General features: G+C 38.1%; 1 protein-coding gene across 2 annotated transcripts in view; it reads right to left on the bottom strand.

Moving 5' to 3' along the window:
- Window positions 1-25,311, bottom strand: part of ATG7 (autophagy related 7) — a 582,165-nt gene that overhangs the window by 524,718 nt on the left and 32,136 nt on the right. For both annotated transcript variants that reach the window (XM_053721092.1, XM_053721093.1), the window contains exon 3: window positions 19,815-19,869. In XM_053721092.1, the coding sequence (XP_053577067.1) occupies window positions 19,815-19,869 (55 nt within the window). The remainder of the gene's footprint in view (window positions 1-19,814; window positions 19,870-25,311) is intronic.

Here is a 25,311-nt window from a genome sequence, read left to right as displayed (position 1 = left end):
GTTGTAAAACGAGGGCCATCTGTACTGACCCTCCTGGATCAATGGCAGAATTGTTTGAATGGTCTCCATCTTGAAGGATGGGACTCTGAGAAACTTGTTTAGACTTTTTAAATCTAAAATAGGACGAAACGTGCCCTCTTTTTTGGGAACCACGAAGAGATTTGAGTAAAACCCCAGCCCCTGTTCCAATATTGGAACAGGACGGATTACTCCCATAGTAGAGAGGTCTTTTACACAAAGTAAGAACACCTCTCTTTTTATCTGGTCTACAGACAATCTCGAAAGAAGAAATCTCCCCCTTGGGAGAGAATTTTTGAATTCCAGTTGATACCCTTGGGACACGATTTCCAGTGTCCAAGGATCCTGAACATCTCTTACCCAAGCTTGGGCAAAGAGAGAAAGTCTGCCCCCTACTAGATCCGGTCCCGGATCTGGGGCCGTCCCTTCATGCTGTCTTGGTAGCAGCAGCAGGCCTTTTGTGTTGCTTACCCTTGTTCCAAGCCTGGTTGGGTCTCCAGACAGACTTGGCCTGAGCAAAATTCCCTTCCTGCTTGGTGGAAGAAGAGAAAGAAGAGGGGACTCCTTTAAAGTTCAGAAAGGAACGAAAATTATTTTGTTTCCCTCTCAGTTTAGCAATTCTATCTTGAGGAAGGAGATGACCCTTACCTCCCGTAATGTCAGAAATGATTTATTTCAAGTCAGGCCCGAATAGGGTTTTTCCTTTGAAAGGAATAGCCAAAAGCTTTGACTTAGATGACATATCAAAAGACCAAGATTTTAACCATAACGCTCTACGCGCTAAAATGGCAAATCCGGCATTCTTAGCCGCCAATTTGGCAATCTGAAAGGCGGCATCTGTAATAAAAGAATTAGCCAGCTTAAGAGCCTTAATTCTATCTAAAATATCCTCTAAAGGAGTCTCAGTCTTAAGAGACTCTTCTAATGCATCAAACCAGAAGGCCGCCGCAGTGGTAACTGGTACAATGCAGGCCGTTGGTTTAAAAGGAAACCCTGATGAATAAACAGTTTCTTTAGCAGACCCTCCAATTTCTTATCCATAGGGTCCTTGAAAGCACAACTGTCCTCAATAGGAATAGTTGTACGCTTAGCTAGGGTAGATATAGCTCCCTCCACCTTAGGGACTGTCTGCCAAAAGTCCCGAACAGTGTCAGCTATGGGATACATCTTTTTAAAATTAGGAGAAGGTGAGAACGGGATACCCGGTCTGTCCCATTCCCTCTTAATAATCTCTGAAATTCTCTTAGGAACCAGGAACATCAGTGTAAGCAGGTACCTCTAAGTATTTGTCCATCTTACACAATTTCTCTGGTGGTACCACAATAGAGTCGCTAAAACCTCCCGAAGTAACAGGCGGAGGTGTTCAAGCTTAAATCTAAAGGACATGACGTCGGAGTCCGTCTGAGGCAAAACACTTCCTGAATCGGAAAGTTCCCCCTCAGACAGAAGTTCCCTGACCCCCAAATCAGATCCCTGTGAGGGTACATCGGAAATAGCTAACAAAGCATCAGAGGACTCAGTATTCACATTGACTTCTGTCCTGCTGCGTTTGCCCTGTAACACTGGCAACTTAGATAATACCTCAGTAAGGGTAATTGACATAACTGCAGCAATATCCTGCAGAGTAAATGAATTAGACCCGGTTGAAGAACCCGGTGTCGCTTGGGTGGGCGTTAAAGCTTGTGACGCTTGGGGAGAATTTGGCGGCATATCCTGATTCTCCTCAGACTGAGAATCATCCTTAGGCATACCTTCTTTACGTAAAATATGCTTTTTACATTGTAAGGCCCTTTCAGTACACGAGGGACAAAAAGTAAGAGGGGTTCCACAATTACATCTAAACACATAGAACAAGTAGTTTCCTCAAGTTCAGAAACAGACTAGAAATAGCAATAATAGTCGTTGTTTACTTAAAATATTGAGCTCTGAATTCAATTATATAGATAAAAGAGTTAAGACAAAAAATGTGTACTGCTTCCTTTAAATAATAAAAGCGCAACAATTTTTCTGTAAACTGCAAATATGGCAAAATAGAGTTTGCGGTAATAAAAATGCCCTTATGTGTTCCAATAAACCTTACAATATTGCACTGCTTGTTTGGCAAGATATTTATCAACTAATATCAACTTTAATGAAAATTATGAATCTTATCAACACTTAAGGCCGCTGCACCTCACCACAGCTCTGCTGTGGCGCCTACCTGCCCCCAGATTACACTGACTCGGCCGGGCTTAGATAGTGATCCTAAATCCCTTTGTACCCTTGGAGTACAAATCAACTTAGGCCCCACCGGAGCTCAGGACCGTGCTGCTTGTTCCGGCTGAAGACTGCGCGACTGAGCGCACGAAAATAGGCCCCGCCCACCGTGGGCGTACTCGAGCCGCACTTAAGCCCGCATGGGCCAAAAACCAAACATGTCAATATATCAACCTGAATGAGACCCTCATCATACACTCTTTCATAATAAAAAGTGCCAAAACAAAACATAATAAAGCTCTCTCTCAGGCCTGTTATTTTGTTTACATAAAAAACACCAGCCCATGGACAGCAAACCGCATCTCCCAGCGTCAGCCCACATATGAATAAGTGAAAATCAAACACACTGATAATATCATGAAAAAAGGGGATCCAGGAACACCATTTTTATATCTATAGTGCTTACTGAGTATCCCTCCCCAGTTAGGGAAAAATGTCAGCCTGTTCTGATGTAACAAGTCTCCCCAGAAACAAATGACTGAACATACCTCAATGCTGCTTGTAGCATGACACGGTTCTCCACACTGAAGATATTTCTTTACACTACCTTCAACTGCTCAGTGGAAAACCAACCGGATCTTAGATAATTTTTGCTAAGATCATTAGCATCAGGGCAGAAAAACAAGATGTCTCCACTCCTCCTAGGGATTAAGTGACTGATGATTTCTCCCTGAGAAAAATAGTACTCACTGGCACCATTTTAAAATAAAAAACGTCTTGATAGAAGATACTAAACACCTCACTTTACCTCTTCCTATCACTAACACAGGCAAAGAGAATGACTGGAGGTGGAGGGAAGGGAGGAGCTATATATACAGCTCTGCTGTGGTGCTCTTTGCCACTTCCTGCTAGCAGGAGGTTAAATCCCACAAGGATGAAATCCGTGGACTCGTCATATCTTGTAAAAGAAAAGTTGATATCAGTGTTTTTCAACTCTAATCCTCAAGGCATGCAAACATGCTAGATTTTCATGATATCTGACCTAGAGCACAGGTGAAATAATCAGCTGATGTGTGAAAGCAGGTTAGTAAACTGTATCTCCTTGGTCTAGACTCAAACATTAGGAACTGGGTAGAATGCTAGCTTAAGGACAGAAAACAAAGTGTCTTAGTAAATGGAGTACATTCAGCAAAGGTGTCTATTACTAGTGGTGTTCCTCAGGAGTCATTTCTGGGGCCTGTTTTGTTTAAAATATTTATCAGAGATATCAGCAAAGGGCTACAGGGGAAAGTATGTCTGTTTGCAGATGATAAAGAAATTTGTAATAGAGTGGATGTTCCAGTGGGAGTAGACAAAATGAGAAGTGGTATACGACAATTGGAGGATTAGTCAAATGACTGGGATCTAAAGTTTAACACTGAAAAGTGTAAAGTTCTGCATTTAGGGAAGAAAAATCAAAATGTTAATTACAGCTTTAATGACACTTTACTGATTGTTACAGATGAGGAACGGGACATGGGGATTATTATTTCAGATTATTTAAAATTTAGAAAACTATGTAGTATTGCAGCGAGTAAGGCAAGTAGAATGCTTGAATGTATTAGTAGAGGTATTGGCAGCAGAAATAGTAAGGTTCTTATGCCACTTTACAGATCATTAGTTAGGCCTCATCTTGAGTATTGTGTGCAGTTCTAGAGGCCATATCTCCACAACTCCAGATATATAAACAAACTTGAATCTGTGCAAAGGAGGGCTACCAAAATGGTACATGGTCTAAAAAATAAAACGTACCAGGAGAGGCTCAATGACCTAAATATTTATAGCTTAGAGGAGAGAAGGGAAAGAGGTCATATCATAGCAACTTTCAAGTAAATTAAAGGGCTTAGTAAAACTGAGCCAGTGAGTATTTTACATAAAAGGAAAAATACAAGAACAAGAGGTCATGATCTCAAGCTGAAGGTTAGTATATTCAGGAGTAATTTACAGAAAGGGTGATTGAATCATAGAATAAACTTCCACAAGAGGTAGTAATAACAAAGACTGTGGGGGACTTTAAGAATGCCTGGGACAAGCATAAGGCTATCCTACGGTCCCCCAAGACAGAACATGCAGTGATCTGAGATGTCATTGCAGAAAATGTGTCATGTCTGCAGATAGAACAGGACACATGCAGGTCAGATATGCAGTAGCAGTGCTGTTGACTGGTTCTCAGATTTTTTTTCAAGACCGCCCCCTAGCTTTTCCCAATCTGCAAAGCTGTGATTTTTTATAATGTAAGACATTTGTATGAGCAATGCACCTTTTTATTACTATATTTCTATACTCAACCAAGAGAAAAGGAAACAAATTTATTTAGAAGAAATTTTCCAATTTCTTTTTTTTGTCTGCGGCTAATTTGCAATGCAATTGTCAACTACTGCACAATCATTTTATTTAAAAATGACCTGCAGAAAAATTTTCACTAAAAAAAATCTAATCGCATAAAGTGAAAAAAAGTTCTGCCTCTGGCCTACGAATTAGATAGTTTATACTTTTAGGAGATATTGGGCAGACTTGCTGGGCCTATGGCTCTTATCTGCCGTCAATATCTATGTAACTATGGTTACTGATCCGCTGATTATGTCACCTGTTTTCAGATATCATGAAAACCTGACCCGTTGGTTTGCCTTGAGGAATGGAGTTGAAAAACACTATTTTAAATCATGTTCTGTGGAAGCCCCACCTTCCGAGATTGACACACTGAAAAAACTGGCAATCAAATACGAACAGGCATTCAATTAATATTTCTCTTGTCATTCATGTGCTCCTCACCTCTGTCTCTTTAGGAGCAATTGCATTTTATATTATTAATTACATTTATTACAGAACTAGAAATAAGTTTCTGGCAGTGACCTCGCATCAAATTTATAAACAAACCCCCGGAGCTCCGGGAACAGCAGTCAAAATCTGCTAAAACTTGACCTATACTTCTTGCTAACCACAGGATTTCTTTTCAGCCTGTGTAATGAATCCCCAGATAGCTAGAGGAAATAGATTTGACATAATGGCAGCTGTAGAGTTCAGGGAGCAGAATATGCAGTGACTAATAACTCAATATTTTTAAGACAGAGAGAGGGAAAGAACTTGGATCAATGCTGACTCTACTACACTCAGATCCTAAGCAACTAGCTGAGGTTAGCCAGGAATTAACTGAGGAGGCTCCAGCTCCTAGCGATGTGAATTCATTAAGTAGTATCATACTACCTTCACAAGTGGATATGACATTCACAGATATTCTGAGTGTGCAACATATTCCCTTGAGCAGAGATCCACTACAGGAGACCACTGTAAGCTTGACCGATCCTGAGCAATAAAAGTTATATGCCCTAACTTACTTGAAATGGAGTCCTCCCACGCAATGAAGACCTTGCACCCAAATGGAAGAGCATGGTCGACTGTTGGAGTGCAGCTACAGATCAGAAGAGGTCACGTTGTTCCCAGTGCTGACTTACTGCAACGTTATGAAAAACCTGGGCTTCATAGGAAAGAATATGCAAAAGACCGGCAACTCCTATCTGGGCTGAAGAGATGTAACATTGACTGATGATAGGTGTCTAAATGTAGCCAATAATCAGCAAGCGCTATCTAGGGTTCTGAACCAAAAATGGTCCAGCTTCTATGCTTTCATTCCTGCTTTTCAAATAAATATACCAAGAGAATGAAGAAAATGTGATAATAGGAGTAAATTAGAAAGTTGCTTCAAATTGCATGCTCCATCTGAATCATGAAAGTTTGATTTTGACTAGACTATCCCTTTAATATATATTTCACAACACCAGAAAGGTATTCATAAAGCCTATACTGAGCTCAGGTGACACTTTTCCTTTTATAATAAGGTCTCTACTTCATTCTACTATTAGATCAGGCTGAAGTATAAATTGTCATTGTACTGATGTTTATGTGGTTAAGTTTGATTCTAGTTACTACTATACAGTGTACCTTTCACATTCATGCTGAGTAATATGATGACCCAAAAGTGTTTCTTGTATTTTTACCTTCATACAACTGTTTTATCTACAGTTTCAGAGGTCCAAAAGTGGTCCAATGTGCAATACTAGTTGTGTGAGAGATGCCTAAGGGTGATTTGTTGTAATATGAGCCCAGTATGTGAGTTGCAAAAGGGTTGCAGGTTATGTAAGAAAGATGCCTAGGGTGACTGGGTGTTTAAGAGGTAGGTATGATTAGGTGTGTGACAAGACACGTCTAGAGACAACTGGGGGGGGGGTGTACAGGAAAGATACCTAGAGGAGAGAATGTGTGAGTGAGTATTGACTGGGTTTGTTAGAGACATGCCTAGAGTGACTTGTTAGATAAAGTGGGCGATTGTGTGTGTGGTGGTGTCTGGATGTGACAGAGAGATGCCTAGGGTTGACTAGATGTGTGAGAGATATCTAGGAAATAGTGGGAGTAAGAGAGGGGTTACATTAAAGGACCACCCAATGCAGTAGAATTGCATAATTAACAAGTGCATAGTAAAAAGACAATGATTTAACACCTACTATGAATTTTATATAAGCAGTAGATTTCTTTCTGACAAATTTACCTTTTCTCCCATTTTCCAGCCCTGTGTAACATGTGACAGACATCAGCCAATCACAGACTAGTATACGTATTCCCTGTGAGCTAGTGCAGATGCTCAGTACGATCTTCTTCCCCAGAAAGTGTGAATATAAAAAGACTGTGCACAATTTGATAATGGAAGCAAATTGGAAAGTGTCTTAAAACTTCTGCTCTATCTGAATGATAAAAGTTTATTTTGACTTGAGTGTCCCTTTAAGTAAGACAGATGCTTAAGTATAACTGTGTTATTGGATGGGTAACTGGGTGTATGAAAGATATACAAAGAGGTGAATGGTTGCATGAGAAGTGTGACAGTGTGTGACTAAGTATGTGATATTGTGTCAAATAGTGCAATAAATATGCCATGGGGTGTGAGAGATTCCTTGGGGTGATGTTTTAAAGGTGTGGCATTAATCAGAGAGATGATTAAAGGGACACTAAAACCAACATTTTTCTTTCATGATTCAAGTAGAGAATACACTTTTAAACAACATTCCAATTTACTTCTATTATCTAATTTGCTTCATTCTTTAGATATCCTTTATTGAAGAAATAGCAATGCACATGGGGGAGCCAATCACACGAAGCATCTATGTGCAGCAACCAATCAGCAGCTACTGATCCTATCTAGATATGCTTTTCAGCAAAGTATGTCAAGAGAATTAGATAATAGAAGTACATTAGAAAGTTGTTTAAAATTGCATACTCTTTCTAAATCCCGAAAGAAAAAATGTGGGTTTCATGTCCCTTTAAGGGTGAATATTTAACAGGCAACTTGGCGCTTGAGAGAATTACCTTTGAGTGACTATTTGAGAGAGAGGGGTAACTGGGTGTCTAAGGGCCGGATACTCAAACACTCGCTGCCATGGACAGAATCACACAAAATCTTTGGAATATTTTTAGACTTTATATTGTAATATATGAGTCTCTCCATCACATACAGAAAACTGCATAGTGAGATAAGCATCTCTCAAGGTCTCAGCTGAGTGCTTTAGATCATCAAGCGCTAAGAGAGATGCCTATGGGTGACCAGATGTTTGAGAGGTATAGCTAGGAGTGCAAGAGTTATAGCTAGGGATGACAGAGTGTGAGAGCACTTGCTGTTTATGAAGTGAGGGGTGAGCGTGTGCTTGAGAAAGGTGACTGGGTGAGTGACAGATGCCTAGTGGTGACTGTGTGTGTGAGAGAGTGGCTGGATGGACAAGAGAGATTAAAGGGATACTAAACCCAATTTTTTTCTTTAAAGGGACAGTCAACACCAGAATTTTTTTTTTTTTTTAAAGATAGATAATCCCTTAATTACCCATTCCTTAGTTTTGCATAACAAACACAGTTATAATAATACACTTTTTACCTCTGTGATTACCTTGTATCTAAGTCTCTGCAGACTGCCCCCTTATTTCACTTCTTTTGACAGACTTGCATTGTAGTCAATCAGTGCTCACTCCTCGGTAAATTCACGCGCATGAGCTCAATGTTATCTATATGAAACACATGAACCAACGCCCTCTAGTGATGAAAAACTGTCAAATGCAAAGGCCGCCTTCAAGGTCTAAGAAATTGGCATATAACCCTCCTAGGTTTAGCATTCAACTAAGAATATCAAGAGAACAAAGCAAAACTGTTGATAAAAGTAAATTGGAAAGTTGTATAAAATTGCATGCCCTATTTGAATCATGAAAGGTTTTTTTGGACTCGACTGTCCCTTTAATGATTCAGATAGAGCAAGCAATTTTAAGCAACTTTCTAATTTACTCCTACTATCAATTTGTAATCGTTCTCTTGCTAAAAACTGGGGAATGGGTAATAAAGGGATTATCTTTCTTTTAAACAACAACAATTCTGGTGTTGACTGTCCCTTTAAAAAGCAGGAATTTAAAGCTAAGGAGCCAGCCCATTTTAGGTTCAGCATCATGGATAGTGCTTGCTTATTGGTGGCTATATTTAGCAAACAAATAAGCAAGCATAACCCAGGTCCTCAACCAAAAATGGTCCAGCTTTAAATTCCTGCTTTTTAAATAAAGATAGCAAAAGAACAAAGATAATAGGGATAAATTAGAAAGTTGCTTAAAATTGCATGCTCTATCCGAATCATTAAAGAAAAAATTTGGATATAGTGTCCCTATAATAAATGTTAATGACGGCATGAAAGGAGTGGGTGTGTGAGAGTGACGGTCATATGAGAAGAGTGACTGGGTGTGTAAGAGGGGTGACCAGTTGGTTAAGAAGACAGAATTTATGCTTGCCTGATAAATAAATTTCTTTCTTGATGGCGAGAGTCCACAAGACATCATGAGTAGGAATTACCCTCCAGTCCACTAGGAGGAGGCAAAAAAAAAAACAACATACCAGAGCTTTAAATTCCTCCCACTTACTCTCAGTCAAACATATAGCCAAGTAGATGGAGGAAACAGAAAATCAGAAAAATCTAAGCAAAGTGTTATGAGCTGCTTATTCTATTTTCATTATTTTATATGTTTAACCAAACTTTTCCTTTTCTTATACTGAACTCTTCTCTGAAACTGCAGATATATTACTTCTGTATTTTACAATGCTAGATATGTCAGAATCCAATTCATGTTGCGCTAAATTTTCCAACCAGAAGGTTGATGCAGCCGCAACATCACCCAAAGAAATAGCAGGTCTGAGAAGATGACCTGAATATAAATAGGCCTTCCTTAGATAAGATTCAAGCTTCCTATCTAAAGGATCCTTAAAGGAAGTGCTATCTTCCATAGGAATAGTGGTACGTTTAGCAAGAGTAGAAATAGCCCCATCAACTTTGGGGATTTTTTCCCAAAACTCTATAGATTTTGCTGGTAAAGGATACAATCTCTTAAACCTTGAAGAAGGAATAAAGGAAGTACCTGGCTTATTCCATTCCCTAGAAATCATATCAGAAATGGCCTAAGGAATGGGAAAAACACCTGGAGAAACCACAGGAGGTTTAAAAACAGCAATTAAACGTTTATTAGACTGAACGTCAATAGGACTGGTTACCTCAATATCCAAAGTAATTAACACTTCTTTTAATAAAGAATGCATATACTCTATTTTAAATAAATAAGTAGATTTGTCAGTGTCAATATCTGAGGAAGGATCTTGTTTCAGATAGATCCTCATCAGAAGAGGATGAATTATTATGTTGTTGGTCATTTGAAATTTCATCAGCTAAATGAGAAGTTTTAAAAGACCTTTTACGTTTATTAGAAGGTGGAAATGCAGACAAAGCCTTCATAATAGATTCAGAAACAAATTCTTTAAAATTTACAGGTATATCATGCACATTAGAAGTTGAAGGAACTGCAACTGGCAATGTACTATTACTGATAGAAACACTATCTGCATGTAAAAGTTTATCATGACAACTATTACAAATGACATTTGGTGGAATAATTTCTACAATTTTACAACAAATGCACTTAACTTTGGTAGAACCGATGTCAGGCAGCAATGTTCCAGCAGAAACTTCAGAGACAGGATCAGATTGGGACATCTTGCTCAATGTAAGAGAAAAAACAACATATAAAGCAAAATTATCTATTTCCTTAAATGACAGTTTCAGGAATGGGAAAAAATGCAAAAGCATAGGCCTCTTGATAGAAAAGAAAGCAGGAGGCAAACAACAATGGGGTATTGAAATAATGAAGAAAAATTAGCGCCAAGTATGACGCACAACGTAACGTAAACTCTTTTGGCGCCAAAAATGACCGGAAATGACACACTTGCGTCACTAATGACGCCGCCGTGTGAAAGGTCTCAACGTCACGTATGATGCCGGAAATGACGAAGTTGCGTCAAAAACGTAATTTCCCGCGCCAAAAAAGACGCAATAAAGTCAAACATTTGACGCACCCGCGGGCCTAATACCCGCAAATGCAAAAGTAGTCAAATTGAAAAAGACTAAACCCCAGGTATTAAACACATTTCTTAAAGTGTTTATATTCCCAAATATGAAACTGACAGTCTGCAGAAGGAAATACATGAACCTTACTCATGGCAAATATAAGTACAATACATATATTTAGAACTTTATATAATTTGCATAAAGTGCCAAACCATAGCTGAGAGAGTCTTAAGTAAATGAAAACATACTAACCAAAAGACACCCATCCACATATAGCAGATAGCCAAACCAGTACTAAAACAGTTCATCAGTAGAGGTAATGGTAAATTTGAGAGTATATCGTGGATCTGAAAAGGGAGGTAGGAGATGAATCTCTACGACCGATAACAGAGAACCCATGAAAAAGACCCCCGTTAGGGAAATCATCGTATTCAACAGGTGATACTCCATTCACGTCCCTCTGACATTCGCTGTACTCTGAGAGGAATCGGGCTTCAACAATGCTGAGAAGCGCATATCAACGTAGAAATCTTAGCACAAACTTACTTCACCACCTCCATAGGAGGCAAAGTTTGTAAAACTGAATTGTGGGTGTGGTGAGGGGTGTATTTATAGGCATTTTGAGGTTTGGGAAACTTTGCCCCTCCTGGTAGGATTGTATATCCCATATGTCACTAGCTCATGGACTCTTGCCAATTACATGAAAGAAAAATAGACAAAAAGAACCTAAAAAATTCATATTTTCACTATTTGTTTTTTTTAGGTACCAGTGTTTTTCAATTGATAACTGTGACACACAGAAAACAAAACAAATTAAATGTAATCAAAATAAAAAATAAAGAACTTCACTGTAATATTGTTGATGATTGTAATATATTGTATTGGAAAAAGTGCTTCACATCACCTTAAAGGGACATTAAACATTAAATAAATGCTAGATAAAATAATGCATTAAAAAAAAAGATTAAATTGGGAATAACATATAGAAGTATTTTTTAAAATGCCATTAATTGTTTAAATAGAGACAAAATAAGTGTAAAGTTGCAATGTCTATAAAACAATGGGAGCTGCCATGTTGTAACTTAGGTTTCCTTCTCTGCTGTGGCCAATTAGAGACAATTATAAATAGGTCAATGGCTGTGTGGAATATAACAGTGTTCTGCACTTCCATTTCTAACAGGAATGGAAAAGCTCCCAATTTCAGAATGGAGTTACAAGAAAAGTGGACAAAATAAATAATAAAAGTATATTTCAGAGGTTTGCCTGTGGAAAAGTTGAAATCAGTGTTTTTCAACTCTAATCCTCAAGGCATGCAAACATGCCAGATTTTCATGATATCTGACCTAGAGCACAGGTGAAATAATCAGCTGATGGGTGAAAGCAGGTTAGTAAACTGTATCTCCTTGGTCTAGACTCAAACATTAGGAAGTGGGTAGAATGCTAGCTTAAGGACAGAAAACAAAGTGTCTTAGTAAATGGAGTACATTCAGCAAAGGTGTCTGTTACTAGTGGTGTTTCTCAGGAGTAATTTCTGGGGCCTGTTTTGTTTAAAATATTTATCAGAGATATCAGCAAAGGGCTACAGGGGAAAGTATGTCTGTTTGCAGATGATATAGAAATTTGTAATAGAGTGGATGTTCTAGGGGGGGTAGACAAAATGAGAAGTGATATACGACAATTTAAGGGTTAGTCAAATGACTGGGATCTAAAGTTTAACACTGAAAAGTGTAAAATTCTGCATTTAGGGAAGAAAAATCCAAACGTTAATTACAGCATTAATGACACTTTACTGACTGTTACAGATGAGGAACAGGACATGGGGATTATTATTTCAGATTATTTAAAATTTAGCAAACAATATAGTATTGTAGCGAGTAAGGCCAGTAGAATGCTTGGATGTATTGGTAGAGGTATTTGCAGCGGTTCTTATGCCACTTTACAGATCATTAGTTAGGCCTCATCTTGAGTATTGTATGCAGTTCTGGAGACCATATCTCCACAACTCCAGAAGGATATAAACAAACTTGAATCTGTGCAAAGGAGGGCTACCAAAATGGTACATGGTCTAAAAAATAAAACGTACCAGGAGAGGCTCAATGACCTAAATATGTATAGCTTAGAGGAGAGAATGGAAAGAGGTAATATGATAGCAACTTTCAAGTAAATTAAAGGGCTTAGTAAAACTGAGCCAGTGAGTATTTTACATAAAAGGAAAAAATCAAGAACAAGGGGTCATGATCTCAAGCTGAAGGGTAGTAGATTCAGGAGTAATTTACAGAAAGGGTGATTGATTCATAGAATAAACTTCCACAAGAGGTAGTAATAACAAAGACTGTAGGGGACTTTAAGAATGCCTGGGACAAGCATAAGGCTATCCTACGAGACCCCAAGACAGAACATGCAGTGATCTGAGATGTCATTGCAGAAAATGTGTCATGTCTGCAGATAGAACAGGACACATGCAGGTCAGATATGCAGTAGAAGTGCTGTTGACTGGTTCTCAGATTTTTTTTTCAAGACCGCCCCCTAGCTTTTCCCAATCTGCAAAGCTGTGATTTTTATAGTATAAGACATTTGTATGAGCAATGCACCTTTTTATTACTATATTTCTATACTCAACCAAGAGAAAAGGAAACAAATTTATTTAGAAGAAATTTTCAAAATTTCTTTTTTTTGTCTACAGCTAATTTGCAATGCAATTTTCAACTACTGCACAATCATTTTATTTAAAAATGACCTGCAGAAAAAGCTTCACAAAAAAAAAAATCTCATCGCAGAAAGTGAAAAAAGGTTCTGCCTCTGGCCTACGAATTAGATAGTTTATACTAATAGGAGATATCGGGCAGACTTGCTGGGCCTATGGCTCTTATCTGCCGTCAATATCTATGCAACTATGGTTACTGATCAGCTGATTATGTCACCTGTTTTCAGATATCATGAAAACCTGACCCGTTGGTTTGCCTTGAGGAATGGAGTTGAAAAACACTATTTTAAATCATGTTCTGTAGAAGCCCCACCCCCTGAGATTGGCATGCTGAAAAAACTGGCAATCAAATACGAACAGGCATTCAATTAATATTTCTCTTGTCATTAATGTGCTCCTCTCCTCTGTCTCTTTAGGAGCAATTGCATTTTATATTAATCATTACATTTATTACAGAACTAGAAATAGTGACCTCGCATCAAATTTATAAACAAACCCCCGGAGCTCCGGGAACAGCAGTCAAAATCTGCTAAAACTTGACCTATACTTCTTGCTAACCACAGGATTTCTTTTCAGCCTGTGTAATGAATCCCCAGATAGCTAGAGGAAATAGATTTGACATAATGGCAGCTGTAGAGTTCAGGGAGCAGAATATGCAGTGACTAATAACTCAATATTTTTAAGAGAGAGAGAGGGAAAGAACTTGGATCAATGCTGACTCTACTACACTCAGATCCTAAGCGACTAGCTGAGGTTAGCCAGGAATTAACTGAGGAGGCTCCAGTTCCTAGCGATGTGAATTCATTAAGTAGTATCATACTACCTTCACAAGTGGATATGACATTCACAGATATTCTGAGTGTGCAACATATTCCCTTGAGCAGAGATCCACTACAGGAGACCACTGTAAGCTTGACCGATCCTGAGCACGAAAAGTTATATGCCCTAACTTACTTGAAATGGAGTTCTCCCACGCAATGAAGACCTTGCACCCAAATGGAAGAGCATGGTCGACTGTTGGAGTGCAGCTACAGATCAGAAGAGGTCACGTTGTTCCCAGTGCAGACTTACTGCAACGTTATGAAAAACCTGGGCTTCATAGGAAAGAATATGCAAAAGACCGGCAACTCCTATCTGGGCTGAAGAGATGTAACATTGACAGATGATAGGTGTCTAAATGAAGCCAATAATCAGCAAGCGCTATCTAGGGTTCTGAACCAAAAATGGTCCAGCTTCTATGCTTTCATTCCTGCTTTTCAAATAAATATACCAAGAGAATGAAGAAAATGTGATAATAGGAGTAAATTAGAAAGTTGCTTCAAATTGCATGCTCCATCTGAATCATGAAAGTTTGATTTTGACTAGACTATCCCTTTAATATATATTTCACAACACCAGAAAGGTATTCATAAAGCCTATACTGAGCTCAGGTGACACTTTTCCTTTTATAATAAGGTCTCTACTTCATTCTACTATTAGATCAGGCTGAAGTATAAATTGTCATTGTACTGATGTTTATGTGGTTAAGTTTGATTCTAGTTACTACTATACAGTGTACCTTTCACATTCATGCTGAGTAATATGATGACCCAAAAGTGTTTCTTGTATTTTTACCTTCTTACAACTGTTTTATCTACAGTTTCAGAGGTCCAAAAGTGGTCCAATGTGCAATACTAGTTGTGTGAGAGATGCCTAAGGGTGATTTGTTGTAATATGAGCCCAGTATGTGAGTTGCAAAAGGGTTGCAGGTTATGTAAGAAAGATGCCTAGGGTGACTGGGTGTTTAAGAGGTAGGTATGATTAGGTGTGTGACAAGACACGTCTAGAGACAACTGGGGGGGGTGTACAGGAAAGACACCTAGAGAAGAGAATGTGTGAGAGAGGAGTGACTGGGTTTGTTAGAGCAGTGATTTTTAACCTTTTTTTTGCCGTGGCACACTTTTTTACATTAAAAAATCCTGTGGCACACCACCATCCCAAAATGTTAAAAAAAAATCACACATTGTAGCCTAATACAGCATATATATACACATACACACAAACACACACATACTGTATGTATTGTGCTGTTATGCCATGCCTCCTACAAACTACCCCTGCACTGGGAGTAAAAAACAAGCAAAGTTTAAAAAATATGGCACACTGTTGTCAGTCTGCCGTGGCACACCTGAGGATCTCTCACGGCACACTAGTGTGCCACGGCACACTGGTTGAAAAACACTGTGTTAGAGACATGCCTAGAGTGACTTGTTAGATAAACTGGGCGATTGTGTGTGTGTGGTGGTGTCTGGATGTGACAGAGAGATGCCTAGGGTTGACTAGATGTGTGAGAGATATCTAGGAAATAGTGGGAGTAAGAGAGGGGTTACATTAAAGGACCACCCAATGAAGTAGAATTGCATAATTAACAAGTGCATAGTAAAAAGACAATGATTTAACACCTACTATGAATTTTATATAAGCAGTAGATTTCTTTCTGACAAATTTACTTTTTCTCCCATTTTCCAGCCCTGTGTAACATGTGACAGACATCAGCCAATCACAGACTAGTATACGTATACCTTGTGAGCTAGTGCAGATGCTCAGTACGATCTTCTTCCCCAGAAAGTGTGAATATAAAAAGACTGTGCACAATTTGATAATGGAAGCAAATTGGAAAGTGTCTTAAAACTTCTGCTCTATCTGAATGATAAAAGTTTATTTTGACTTGAGTGTCCCTTTAAGTAAGACAGATGCTTAAGTATAACTGTGTTATTGGATGGGTAACTGGGTGTATGGAAGATATACCAAGAGGTGAATGGTTGCATGAGAAGTGTGACAGTGTGTGACTAAGTATGTGATATTGTGTCAAATAGTGCAATAAATATGCCATGGGGTGTGAGAGATTCCTTGGGGTGATGTTTTAAAGGGGTGGCATTAATCAGAGAGATGATTAAAGGGACACTAAAACCAACATTTTTCTTTCATGATTCAAAAAGAGAATACAATTTTAAACAACATTCCAATTTACTTCTATTATCTAATTTGCTTCATTCTTTAGATATCCTTTATTGAAGAAATAGCAATGCACATGGGGGAGGCAATCACACGAAGCATCTATGTGCAGCAACCAATCAGCAGCTACTGAGCCTATCTAGATATGCTTTTCAGTAAAGTATGTCAAGAGAATTAGATAAGTTGTTTAAAATTGCATACTCTTTCTAAATCCCGAAAGAAAAAATGTGGGTTTAATGTCCCTTTAAGGGTGAATATTTAACAGGCAACTTGGCACTTGAGAGAATTACCTTTGAGTGACTATTTGAGAGAGAGAGGGGTAACTGGGTGTCTAAGGGCCGGATACTCAAACACTCGCTGCCATGGACAGAATCACACAAAATCTTTGGAATATTTTTAGACTTTATATTGTAATATATGAGTCTCTCCATCACATACAGAAAACTGCATAGTGAGATAAGCATCTCTCAAGGTCTCAGCTGAGTGCTTTAGATCATCAAGCGCTAAGTGAGATGCCTATGGGTGACCAGATGTTTGAGAGGTATAGCTAGGAGTGCAAGAGTTATAGCTAGGGATGACAGAGTGTGAGAGCACTTGCTGTTTAAGAAGTGAGGGGTGAGCGTGTGCTTGAGAAAGGTGACTGGGTGAGTGACAGATGCCTAGTGGTGACTGGGTGTGTGAGAGAGTGGCTGGATGGACGAGAGAGATTAAAGGGATACTAAACCCAATTTTTTTCTTTAAAGGGACAGTCAACACCAGAATTTTTTTTTTTTTTTTTTAAAAAGATAGATAATCCCTTAATTACCCATTCCTTAGTTTTGCATAACAAACACAGTTATAATAATACACTTTTTACCTCTGTGATTACCTTGTATCTAAGTCTCTGCAGACTGCCCCCTTATTTCACTTCTTTTGACAGACTTGCATTGTAGTCAATCAGTGCTCACTCGTCGGTAAATTCACGTGCATGAGCTCAATGTTATCTATATGAAACACATGAACCAACGCCCTCTAGTGGTGAAAAACTGTCAAATGCAAAGGCCGCCTTCAAGGTCTAAGAAATTAGCATATAACCCTCCTAGATTTAGCTTTCAACTAAGAATATCAAGAGAACAAAGCAAAATTGGTGATAAAAGTAAATTGGAAAGTTGTTTAAAATTACATGCCCTATTTGAATCATGAAAGTTTTTTTTGGACTCGACTGTCCCTTTAATGATTCAGATAGAGCAAGCAATTTTAAGCAACTTACTAATTTACTCCTACTATCAATCTGTAATCGTTCTCTTGCTATCTTTATTTAAAGGGACAGTCAAGTCCAAAAAAATCTTTCATGATTTAAATAGGTCATGTCATTTTAAACAACTTCCCAATTTACTTTTATCACCAATTTTGCTTTCTTCTCTTGGTATTCTTAGTTGAAAGTTAAACCTAGGAGGTTCATATGCTAATTTCTTAGACCTTGAAGACTGCCTCTAATCTGAATGCATTTTGACCACTAGAGGGCATTAGTTCATGTGTTTGATATAGATAACATTGAGCTTGTGCACGTGAAGTGACCTAGGAGTGAGCACTGATTGGCTAAACTGCATGGTTGTCAAAAGAACTGAAATAAGGGGGCAGTCAGCAGAAGCTTAGATACAAGGTAATTACAGAGGTAAAATATGTATTATTATAACTATACTTTTTATGCAAAACTGGGGAATGGGTAGTAAAGGGATTATCTTTCTTTTTAAACAACAAAAATTCTGGTGTTGACTGTCCCTTTAAAAAGCAGGAATTTAAAGCTAAGGAGCCAGCCCATTTTAGGTTCAGCATCATGGATAGTGCTTGCTTATTGGTGGCTACATTTAGCAAACAAATAAGCAAGCATAACCCAGGTCCTCAACCAAAAATGGTCCAGCTTTAAATTCCTGCTTTTAAAATAAAGATAGCAAAAGAACAAAGATAATAGGGATAAATTAGAAAGTTTCTTAAAATTGCATGCTCTATCCGAATCATTAAAGAAAAATTTGGATTTAGTGTCCCTTTAATAAATGTTAATGACTGCATGAAAGGAGTGGGTGTGTGAGAGTGACGGTCATATGAGAAGAGTGACCGGGTGTGTAAGAGGGGTGACCAGTTGGTTAAAGGGACACTCAGGTTAAATTAAATTTTCATGATACAGATACAGCATGTAATTTTAAACAACTTTCCAATTTACTTCCATTAAAAAAAAAGGTGCAGTCTTTTATATTTACACTTTTTGAGTCACCAGATCCTACTGAGCATGTGCAAGAATTCACAGACTATACGTATATGCATTTGTGATTGGCTGATTGCTATCACATGGTACAAGGGGAGTGGAAATATACATAACTTTGAAATTTGTTATATAAAAATCTACTACTCATTTGAAGTTCAGACTAAGTGCTATTGCATTGTCTTGTTATCTTGCATTTGTTGATAATACAAATCTAATGTGTTGACTGGTCCTTTAAGAAGACACAATTTATGCTTGCCTGATAAATCAATTTCTTTCTTGATGGCGAGAGTCCACAAGACATCATGAGTAGGAATTACCCTCCAGTCCACTAGGAGGAGGCAAAAAACATTCCAACATACCAGAGCTTTAACTCCCTCCCACGTACTCTCAGTCAAACATATAGCCAAGTAGATGGAGGAAACAGAAAAGCAGGAAAATCTAAGCAAAGCAAAAGTAATGTCACCATCTGTTCAAAATGAAGGGTGGGGCTTGTGGACTCTCACCATCATCCTTAAGGTAACCATACATTTTGTTTTCTCTCATCAGATGGTGAAAGTCTATAAGACATCACATGTGTGGAGTGTATCAGCGTATGTTCCACCAGAACAGTAAGAAATTGCAGTAGATAAGTAAAAAAAAAAATCTGACTTTAACACAGAGTAGCATTGAGTAGCATTTTTTTCCTCTAGGTTAGTAACATATATACGTACACACACATATTTTATATATTATCAGCTTTAGGGGAAGTGAATACACATGAAGAGGAGGAGACTGAAAACTTCTGACAATGTTTCCTCTACTCCAAATGGATTTGGACAAGAGTAACAAACATAACATGCTGTAGAAAAACATGATACAACAATCAGTTAATGTGACAACAGTCTCACAAACATCCTGAAAAACTGAATTCCTTTGTTATTACAGAAAGCCAATCAGCCAATCAGGTCCATTATGATAACAGTTTCAGATTTATACTTTAGAAGAACATTTAATTTGGAAGTTTACAACATGAGCTCATGAAATCCAGGATTTGAGAGCTTCTCTTCTTTAGCACAAATGGTTAATTATTAGATCCTCCTTTTCCTTAGGATAAACGAAAATCCTGGAATATAAATTTATCAAAAAATAGTTTTGGGAGTCACTGCTTCCAATAACATTTTCAAAACAACCTTAAGGAATAAAACATTGATAAGGAACAACTGACAATTACTTACACATCAAAAGCACTGAATTGCAAAGTTAGACGAGCTGGCAGACCTACTGGATCACCTGAAAAAAAAAGAAAAAAGAATACAATGATATCTCACTGAAGGCATCCCAGACTAATTACATGTCCCAGTTACTACCCATTCTGTAATGATATTTTATTTAAAGGGACAGTAAACGTTGGTGTGAAATGTTGCATAATTGTGCACTATGCTCAAAATTATGTAACATGATGATAGCCCTAAATTTGATTTTGATTTTTTAAAAGCCTAATTTGTCACCTAAAAGTATAAATTACCTCCAGCTACCCTCTTCTGCGTCGCTGTTTTTTCAAATAGTGCGTCACGGGCTCCCTCTCTAATCCCAGAGAGCTCCGTTAAATAAGATGTAGCTCGCTAAGGCACTAGGTAAAGCTTTTGGCTGCTTTACCTAGTGCAGGAGTACACATGTAGTTTAATGGCGCCACAGAGCTCTCTGTGATTAGAGAGGGAGCCTGTGACGCGATACTTGAAAAAACATAGATGCAGAAGAGGACAGCTTCACACTGGAGGTAAGTATAATTTTCTTCATAAATGGAAAGAGTCCACAGCTGCATTCATTACTTTTGGGAATTTAGAACCTGGCCACCAGGAGGAGGCAAAGACACTCCAGCCAAAGGCTTAAAGGGACATAATACTCATATGCTAAATCACTTGAAACTGATGCAGTATAACTGTAAAAAGCTGACAGGAAAATATCACCTGAGCATCTCCATATAAAAAAGGAAGATATTTTACCTCACAATCTCCTCAGCTCAGCAGAGTAAGTTCTGTGTGAAAAGTTATACTTCCCCTGCTCCCAGCTGCAGGTAAAAGCAGTGCTGAGGTCATGAACTCTTACTGTGATCTCATGAGATTTGACTTAACTCTCATGAGATTTCATAGTAAGCTTCTTTTACCTGATTGGTGAAATAATATGAGAGTTCACGAGGCTCATCCTTTCAGCTGTCCCAGGACAGACACACTAAAATGCTGCTTAGAAATCCTTTACAATGGGAGGTGGCTACTGAGGAACTTTTGAGGTAAAATATCTTTCTTTTTTACATAGAGATGTTCAGGAGATATTTTCTAGTCAGCTTTTTACAGCTATGCTGCATCACTTTCAAGTGTTTAAACATTTGGGTATTATGGCCCTTTAAATACTCCTCCCACATCCCTCCTCCCCCAGTCATTATTTGCCTTTTGTCCCAGGAGGTTGGCAGAGAAGTGTCAAAAGTTTTCAATAGTCTCTTATGGAGGGTAGTACTCTTCGGCATCGGACTGGAGTTTTAAGTAGTCCGGAGATGCAGGGAGAGTCTTCCTGCGAAACCATCCCAACACATATTAACAGCTCTACAAGCAATCAGCGTTGACGAGTTTCGCTGCCTGCTTTTTTCTCTCCAGTTCATGGCATAGGCGACCCTACTATCTGTCACACTTGAAGAGCCGTGTTCCTGTTAGATGGCATAGATTCCGGTAAGATCGTTTCATTTTACTTTCATCATGGATGTATTGTAATTTCAACTGTTTATCCGAGAGGGGATACAACCTTTCGGGGATAACTTTAACATAGGGTCTCAGTGAGGCTCCTTTTTGTATCTAGGAATCAAGGGTTAATATCTCCTGAGGGGGATTATTGAACAGAGGGGTTTATAATCATGTTTGTTATGTGTTTCTATCTGCTACTGTTTAGTGTTGCTTCGGCTCATGGCTATTTTAGAACATAACGGCCTATGTCTAGGGACGCGGCCTTTTCGGTTGGGCACGCTTTTGCATAGACTGCATGGTTCACCTTGTGACCCCATTTCCGTTTTCATGACCGCGTGGCGACGGGAGAAATCCTGGGACGCTGGTGTATGGTTCTCTGGAGCAGGGATCGCCAACCTTTCGGACCTCAGGGGCCACTAAACTCACAATTTTGAATCCCATGGACCACTAACATGACTATTCACTATTCTACCTAGTTAAAATAAATACAAACTTGCCTGTAAAATAAAAATAAACCCTAAGATAGATACAATGTAACTATTAGTTATATTGTAGCTATCTTAGGGTTTATTTTATAGGTAAGTATTTAGTTTTAAATAGGAATTATTTAGTTATTAATTGTAGGTTTTAATTAGATTTATTTTAAATATATATATATATATTTAAGTTAGGGGGTGTTAGGGGTTAATAAATATAATATAGTGGGGGCGGCAGATTAGAGGTTAATAAATGTTGGTAGGTGGCGGCGATGTTAGGGACAGCAGATTAAGGGTTAATAATATTTAACTAGTGTTTGTGAGGCGGGAGTGTGGCGGTTTAGGGGTTAATATGTTTATTCTAGTGGAGGCGATGTCCGGAGCGGCAGATTAGGGGTTAATAATATTATTTTAGTGTTTGCAATGCGGGAGGGCCTCGGTTTAGGGGTTAATTGTTAGTTTATGGGTGTTAGTGTACTTTTTAGCACTTTAGTTATGAGTTTTATGCTACGGCTTTGTAGTGTAAAACTCATAACTACTGACTTTAGAATGCGTTACGAATCTTGCGGGATAGGCTGTACCGCTCACTTTTTGGCCTAAAAAAAAAGCTTGTAATACCGGCGCTATGGAAGTCCCATTGAAAAAAGACTATACGCAAATTGCGTAAGTTTATTTGCGGTAAGGCAAAAAAAAGTGTCAGCCACTCAGAATCTAGCCCTTTGCTGGCAAAAAAAACTTGGCCCCAGAGTTTGTTTCCTATCAAATGTTCAAAAACAAATCTAGACTTAGAGGCCTACTTATCAAGATGTCAACTTACTTGCATTCAACGGCACCAATACGCTCGCCTGACATCGCCTAACATCGCAGCCGTGGACCTGAATATGCTCTCCATATTTAACAAAAAGCTGTCAAAAAGCTGCGCACCAAGTACGGGGCGATGAGCAGCGGACTGTTGTTAACTAACAGTCATCGATCTCGCTGCTATTCGGCTTTTTCACAGCTTTATTTATATGCGGTCACTAAACACAGCCACTATACTAAAATGTTTAACCCCTATCCCGCCGCTCCCGGACCCCGCCGCAACTAAATAAAGTTATTAACCCCTATAAGTTATTAACCCCTATCCCGCTGCTCCCGGGACCCACTGCAACTCTAATAAACTTATTAATCCCTATTCCGCCGCTCCCCGACACGCCGCAACTAACTAAATGTATTAACCCCTATCCCTCCGCTCCCGGATCCCACCGCAACTCTAATAAAAGGTATTAACCCCTATCCCTCTGGTCCCGGACCCCGCCGCAACTTACTAAATGTATTAACCCCTAAATCTCTGGCCTCCCACATCACTAACACTTACTAAACCTATTAACCCCTAAACCGCCAGCCCCCCACATCGCCATAAACTACATTAACCTATTAACCCCCAAACCTAACAACCCGCTAACTTTATATTAATTATTAACTCATCCCTATCTTATAATAAATTTAAACTTACCTTTAGATTTAAATTAAACTATATTAAACTAATAATTAACCTACCCTAACTGTTATACTAAAATTACATTAAACTATATTAAACTAAAAATTAACCTACCCTAACTGTTATACTAAAATTACATTAAACTATATTAAACTAATAATTAACCTACACTGGGTCTAACATTCCCCCACTGTGATCAGTCTCTGTGTTCCATATAATAATAATGGGATGGAGGCAAGGATTCAGCAGAGATATTCGTTAACAAACTAAATAACAACAGTGTAGGCATCAGTTTTACACACCATTATGAGAGGAAAAGCAATGAGTATCTTGACATCAAGATTACAGGGTCAGAGAAAGAAGGAGTCACAAGTACTATTTTCAGAAAACCAATTTCTGGAAATACAGTACTCCATGCGAAAAGTTGCCATCCCAAGGGCATCTTTAAGGCAATCACAAAGGGTCAGTTTGTAAGGCTAAGACGAAATTGTACTAAAAAAAGATGAGTATAACAAACAAGCCAAGGACTTAGAGGAAAGATTGAAAGGGAGAGGCTACAGTGCATCAATGGTATCTAATGTAAATAAAATGGTAGGAGAGATTGAGAGAGAAAGTTTGCTTCAAGACAACCCTAAAAAAGAAAGAAAAAACTATTCTGATAAAGGTATATATTTTGTCACAGACTATAGTGATCAATTTCACACAGTCTGTGACATAATAAAAAAGAACCTTTCTATATTGAGTGCCTATGACCTCCTGGCAAATGTTGCAAAAAGAGGGTGTCAATTCTCATATAGAAGAGCCAAGACAATAGGCAACATTGTAGCACCGACAAAACTTCAAGAAAATAGAACAACCACAAGCTCGTGGTTGAGTTGTGTGGGTGTGTTCCCATGCAGTAACCATACGTGTACAGCATGTGAATACTTAACCCCTGGAAATCACTTTAGTAGTGAAGCGACTGGAAGAGTCTTTAATCAACGAGAATGTTTAAATTGCAGGGCGACTAACTGCATATACTTACTAGCATGCCAAATATGTAATGTACAATACACAGGGTTAAACACACGGGAGGTGAGGAGTCGCATACGTGAACATATCACAAACATAAAAACTGGTACAATGACAACACCACTAATTGAACACTTCTCAAGGAAACATGCAAAGAACCCAAATTCATTAAGATGGACAATTATAGAAAAAGTAAGGGTCCCTAAAAGGGGAGGTGATATAAATTATATTCTAGCCAAACAAGAAATATTTTGGATGATAAAACTACAGACGAGATTCCCCAAGGGCCTAAACCTTGAGTCAGATGTCATTAACTTTTGGGAATAAAATGTCAAATATTTCAAAGGTGACAACAAATAAAGTAGCTTATATGAAGTAATGACCAACCATGCTACATATTCAGCATTAGAAATTGGCGCATATGTAAGTAATGAATAGATATAAGAAACAACAACAACAACAGTGAATGATAAATAAATTATAGAGCTAAAATGTAGCGATATCAAAATCCAAATTTGTGATAGAAAGACTAACTATGCTACATATCTGGAACTGAAAGTGTAAATTCATTATATAACAAATGTAAACAATATAATTAATAATATTAAGATGTTAATCAGAGAATTAAAACAGCGAAAGTAGAGCTCAACAATTTGGCAAAAAGTAAAAACTAACAATGCCACATATTTAGCATCAGAATTCAGTGAAAATGTATGTAATGAATGGATAAAAATAAATAACATCAAAAGCTAAAAAGTAGGTAATAAATAAATAAATTAAAGAACTAAAATGTAGCGATACTAAAACCTAATTATATGATACAAGGACTAACCACGCTACATATCCGGAAATGGAAGTGAAAATTCATCATATAATAAATATAAACAATGTAAAAAACAAATACTAAAAAGCAAAACAGTGAGTTAAAATGTAGCGAAATCAGAATTCAAATCTTTGGTAAAAAAGATTAACCATGCGCTATATCTGCAATATGGGTTCACATCTAACATGAAATGAAAACAAAGTGTGAAAC

The sequence above is a fragment of the Bombina bombina genome, chromosome 7 (genome assembly GCF_027579735.1).
Source record: "Bombina bombina isolate aBomBom1 chromosome 7, aBomBom1.pri, whole genome shotgun sequence".
Taxonomy (NCBI): Eukaryota; Metazoa; Chordata; class Amphibia; order Anura; family Bombinatoridae; genus Bombina; species Bombina bombina.
Note: the sequence above shows the minus strand (reverse complement) of the source record. Positions and strands in the feature narration are given on the sequence as shown.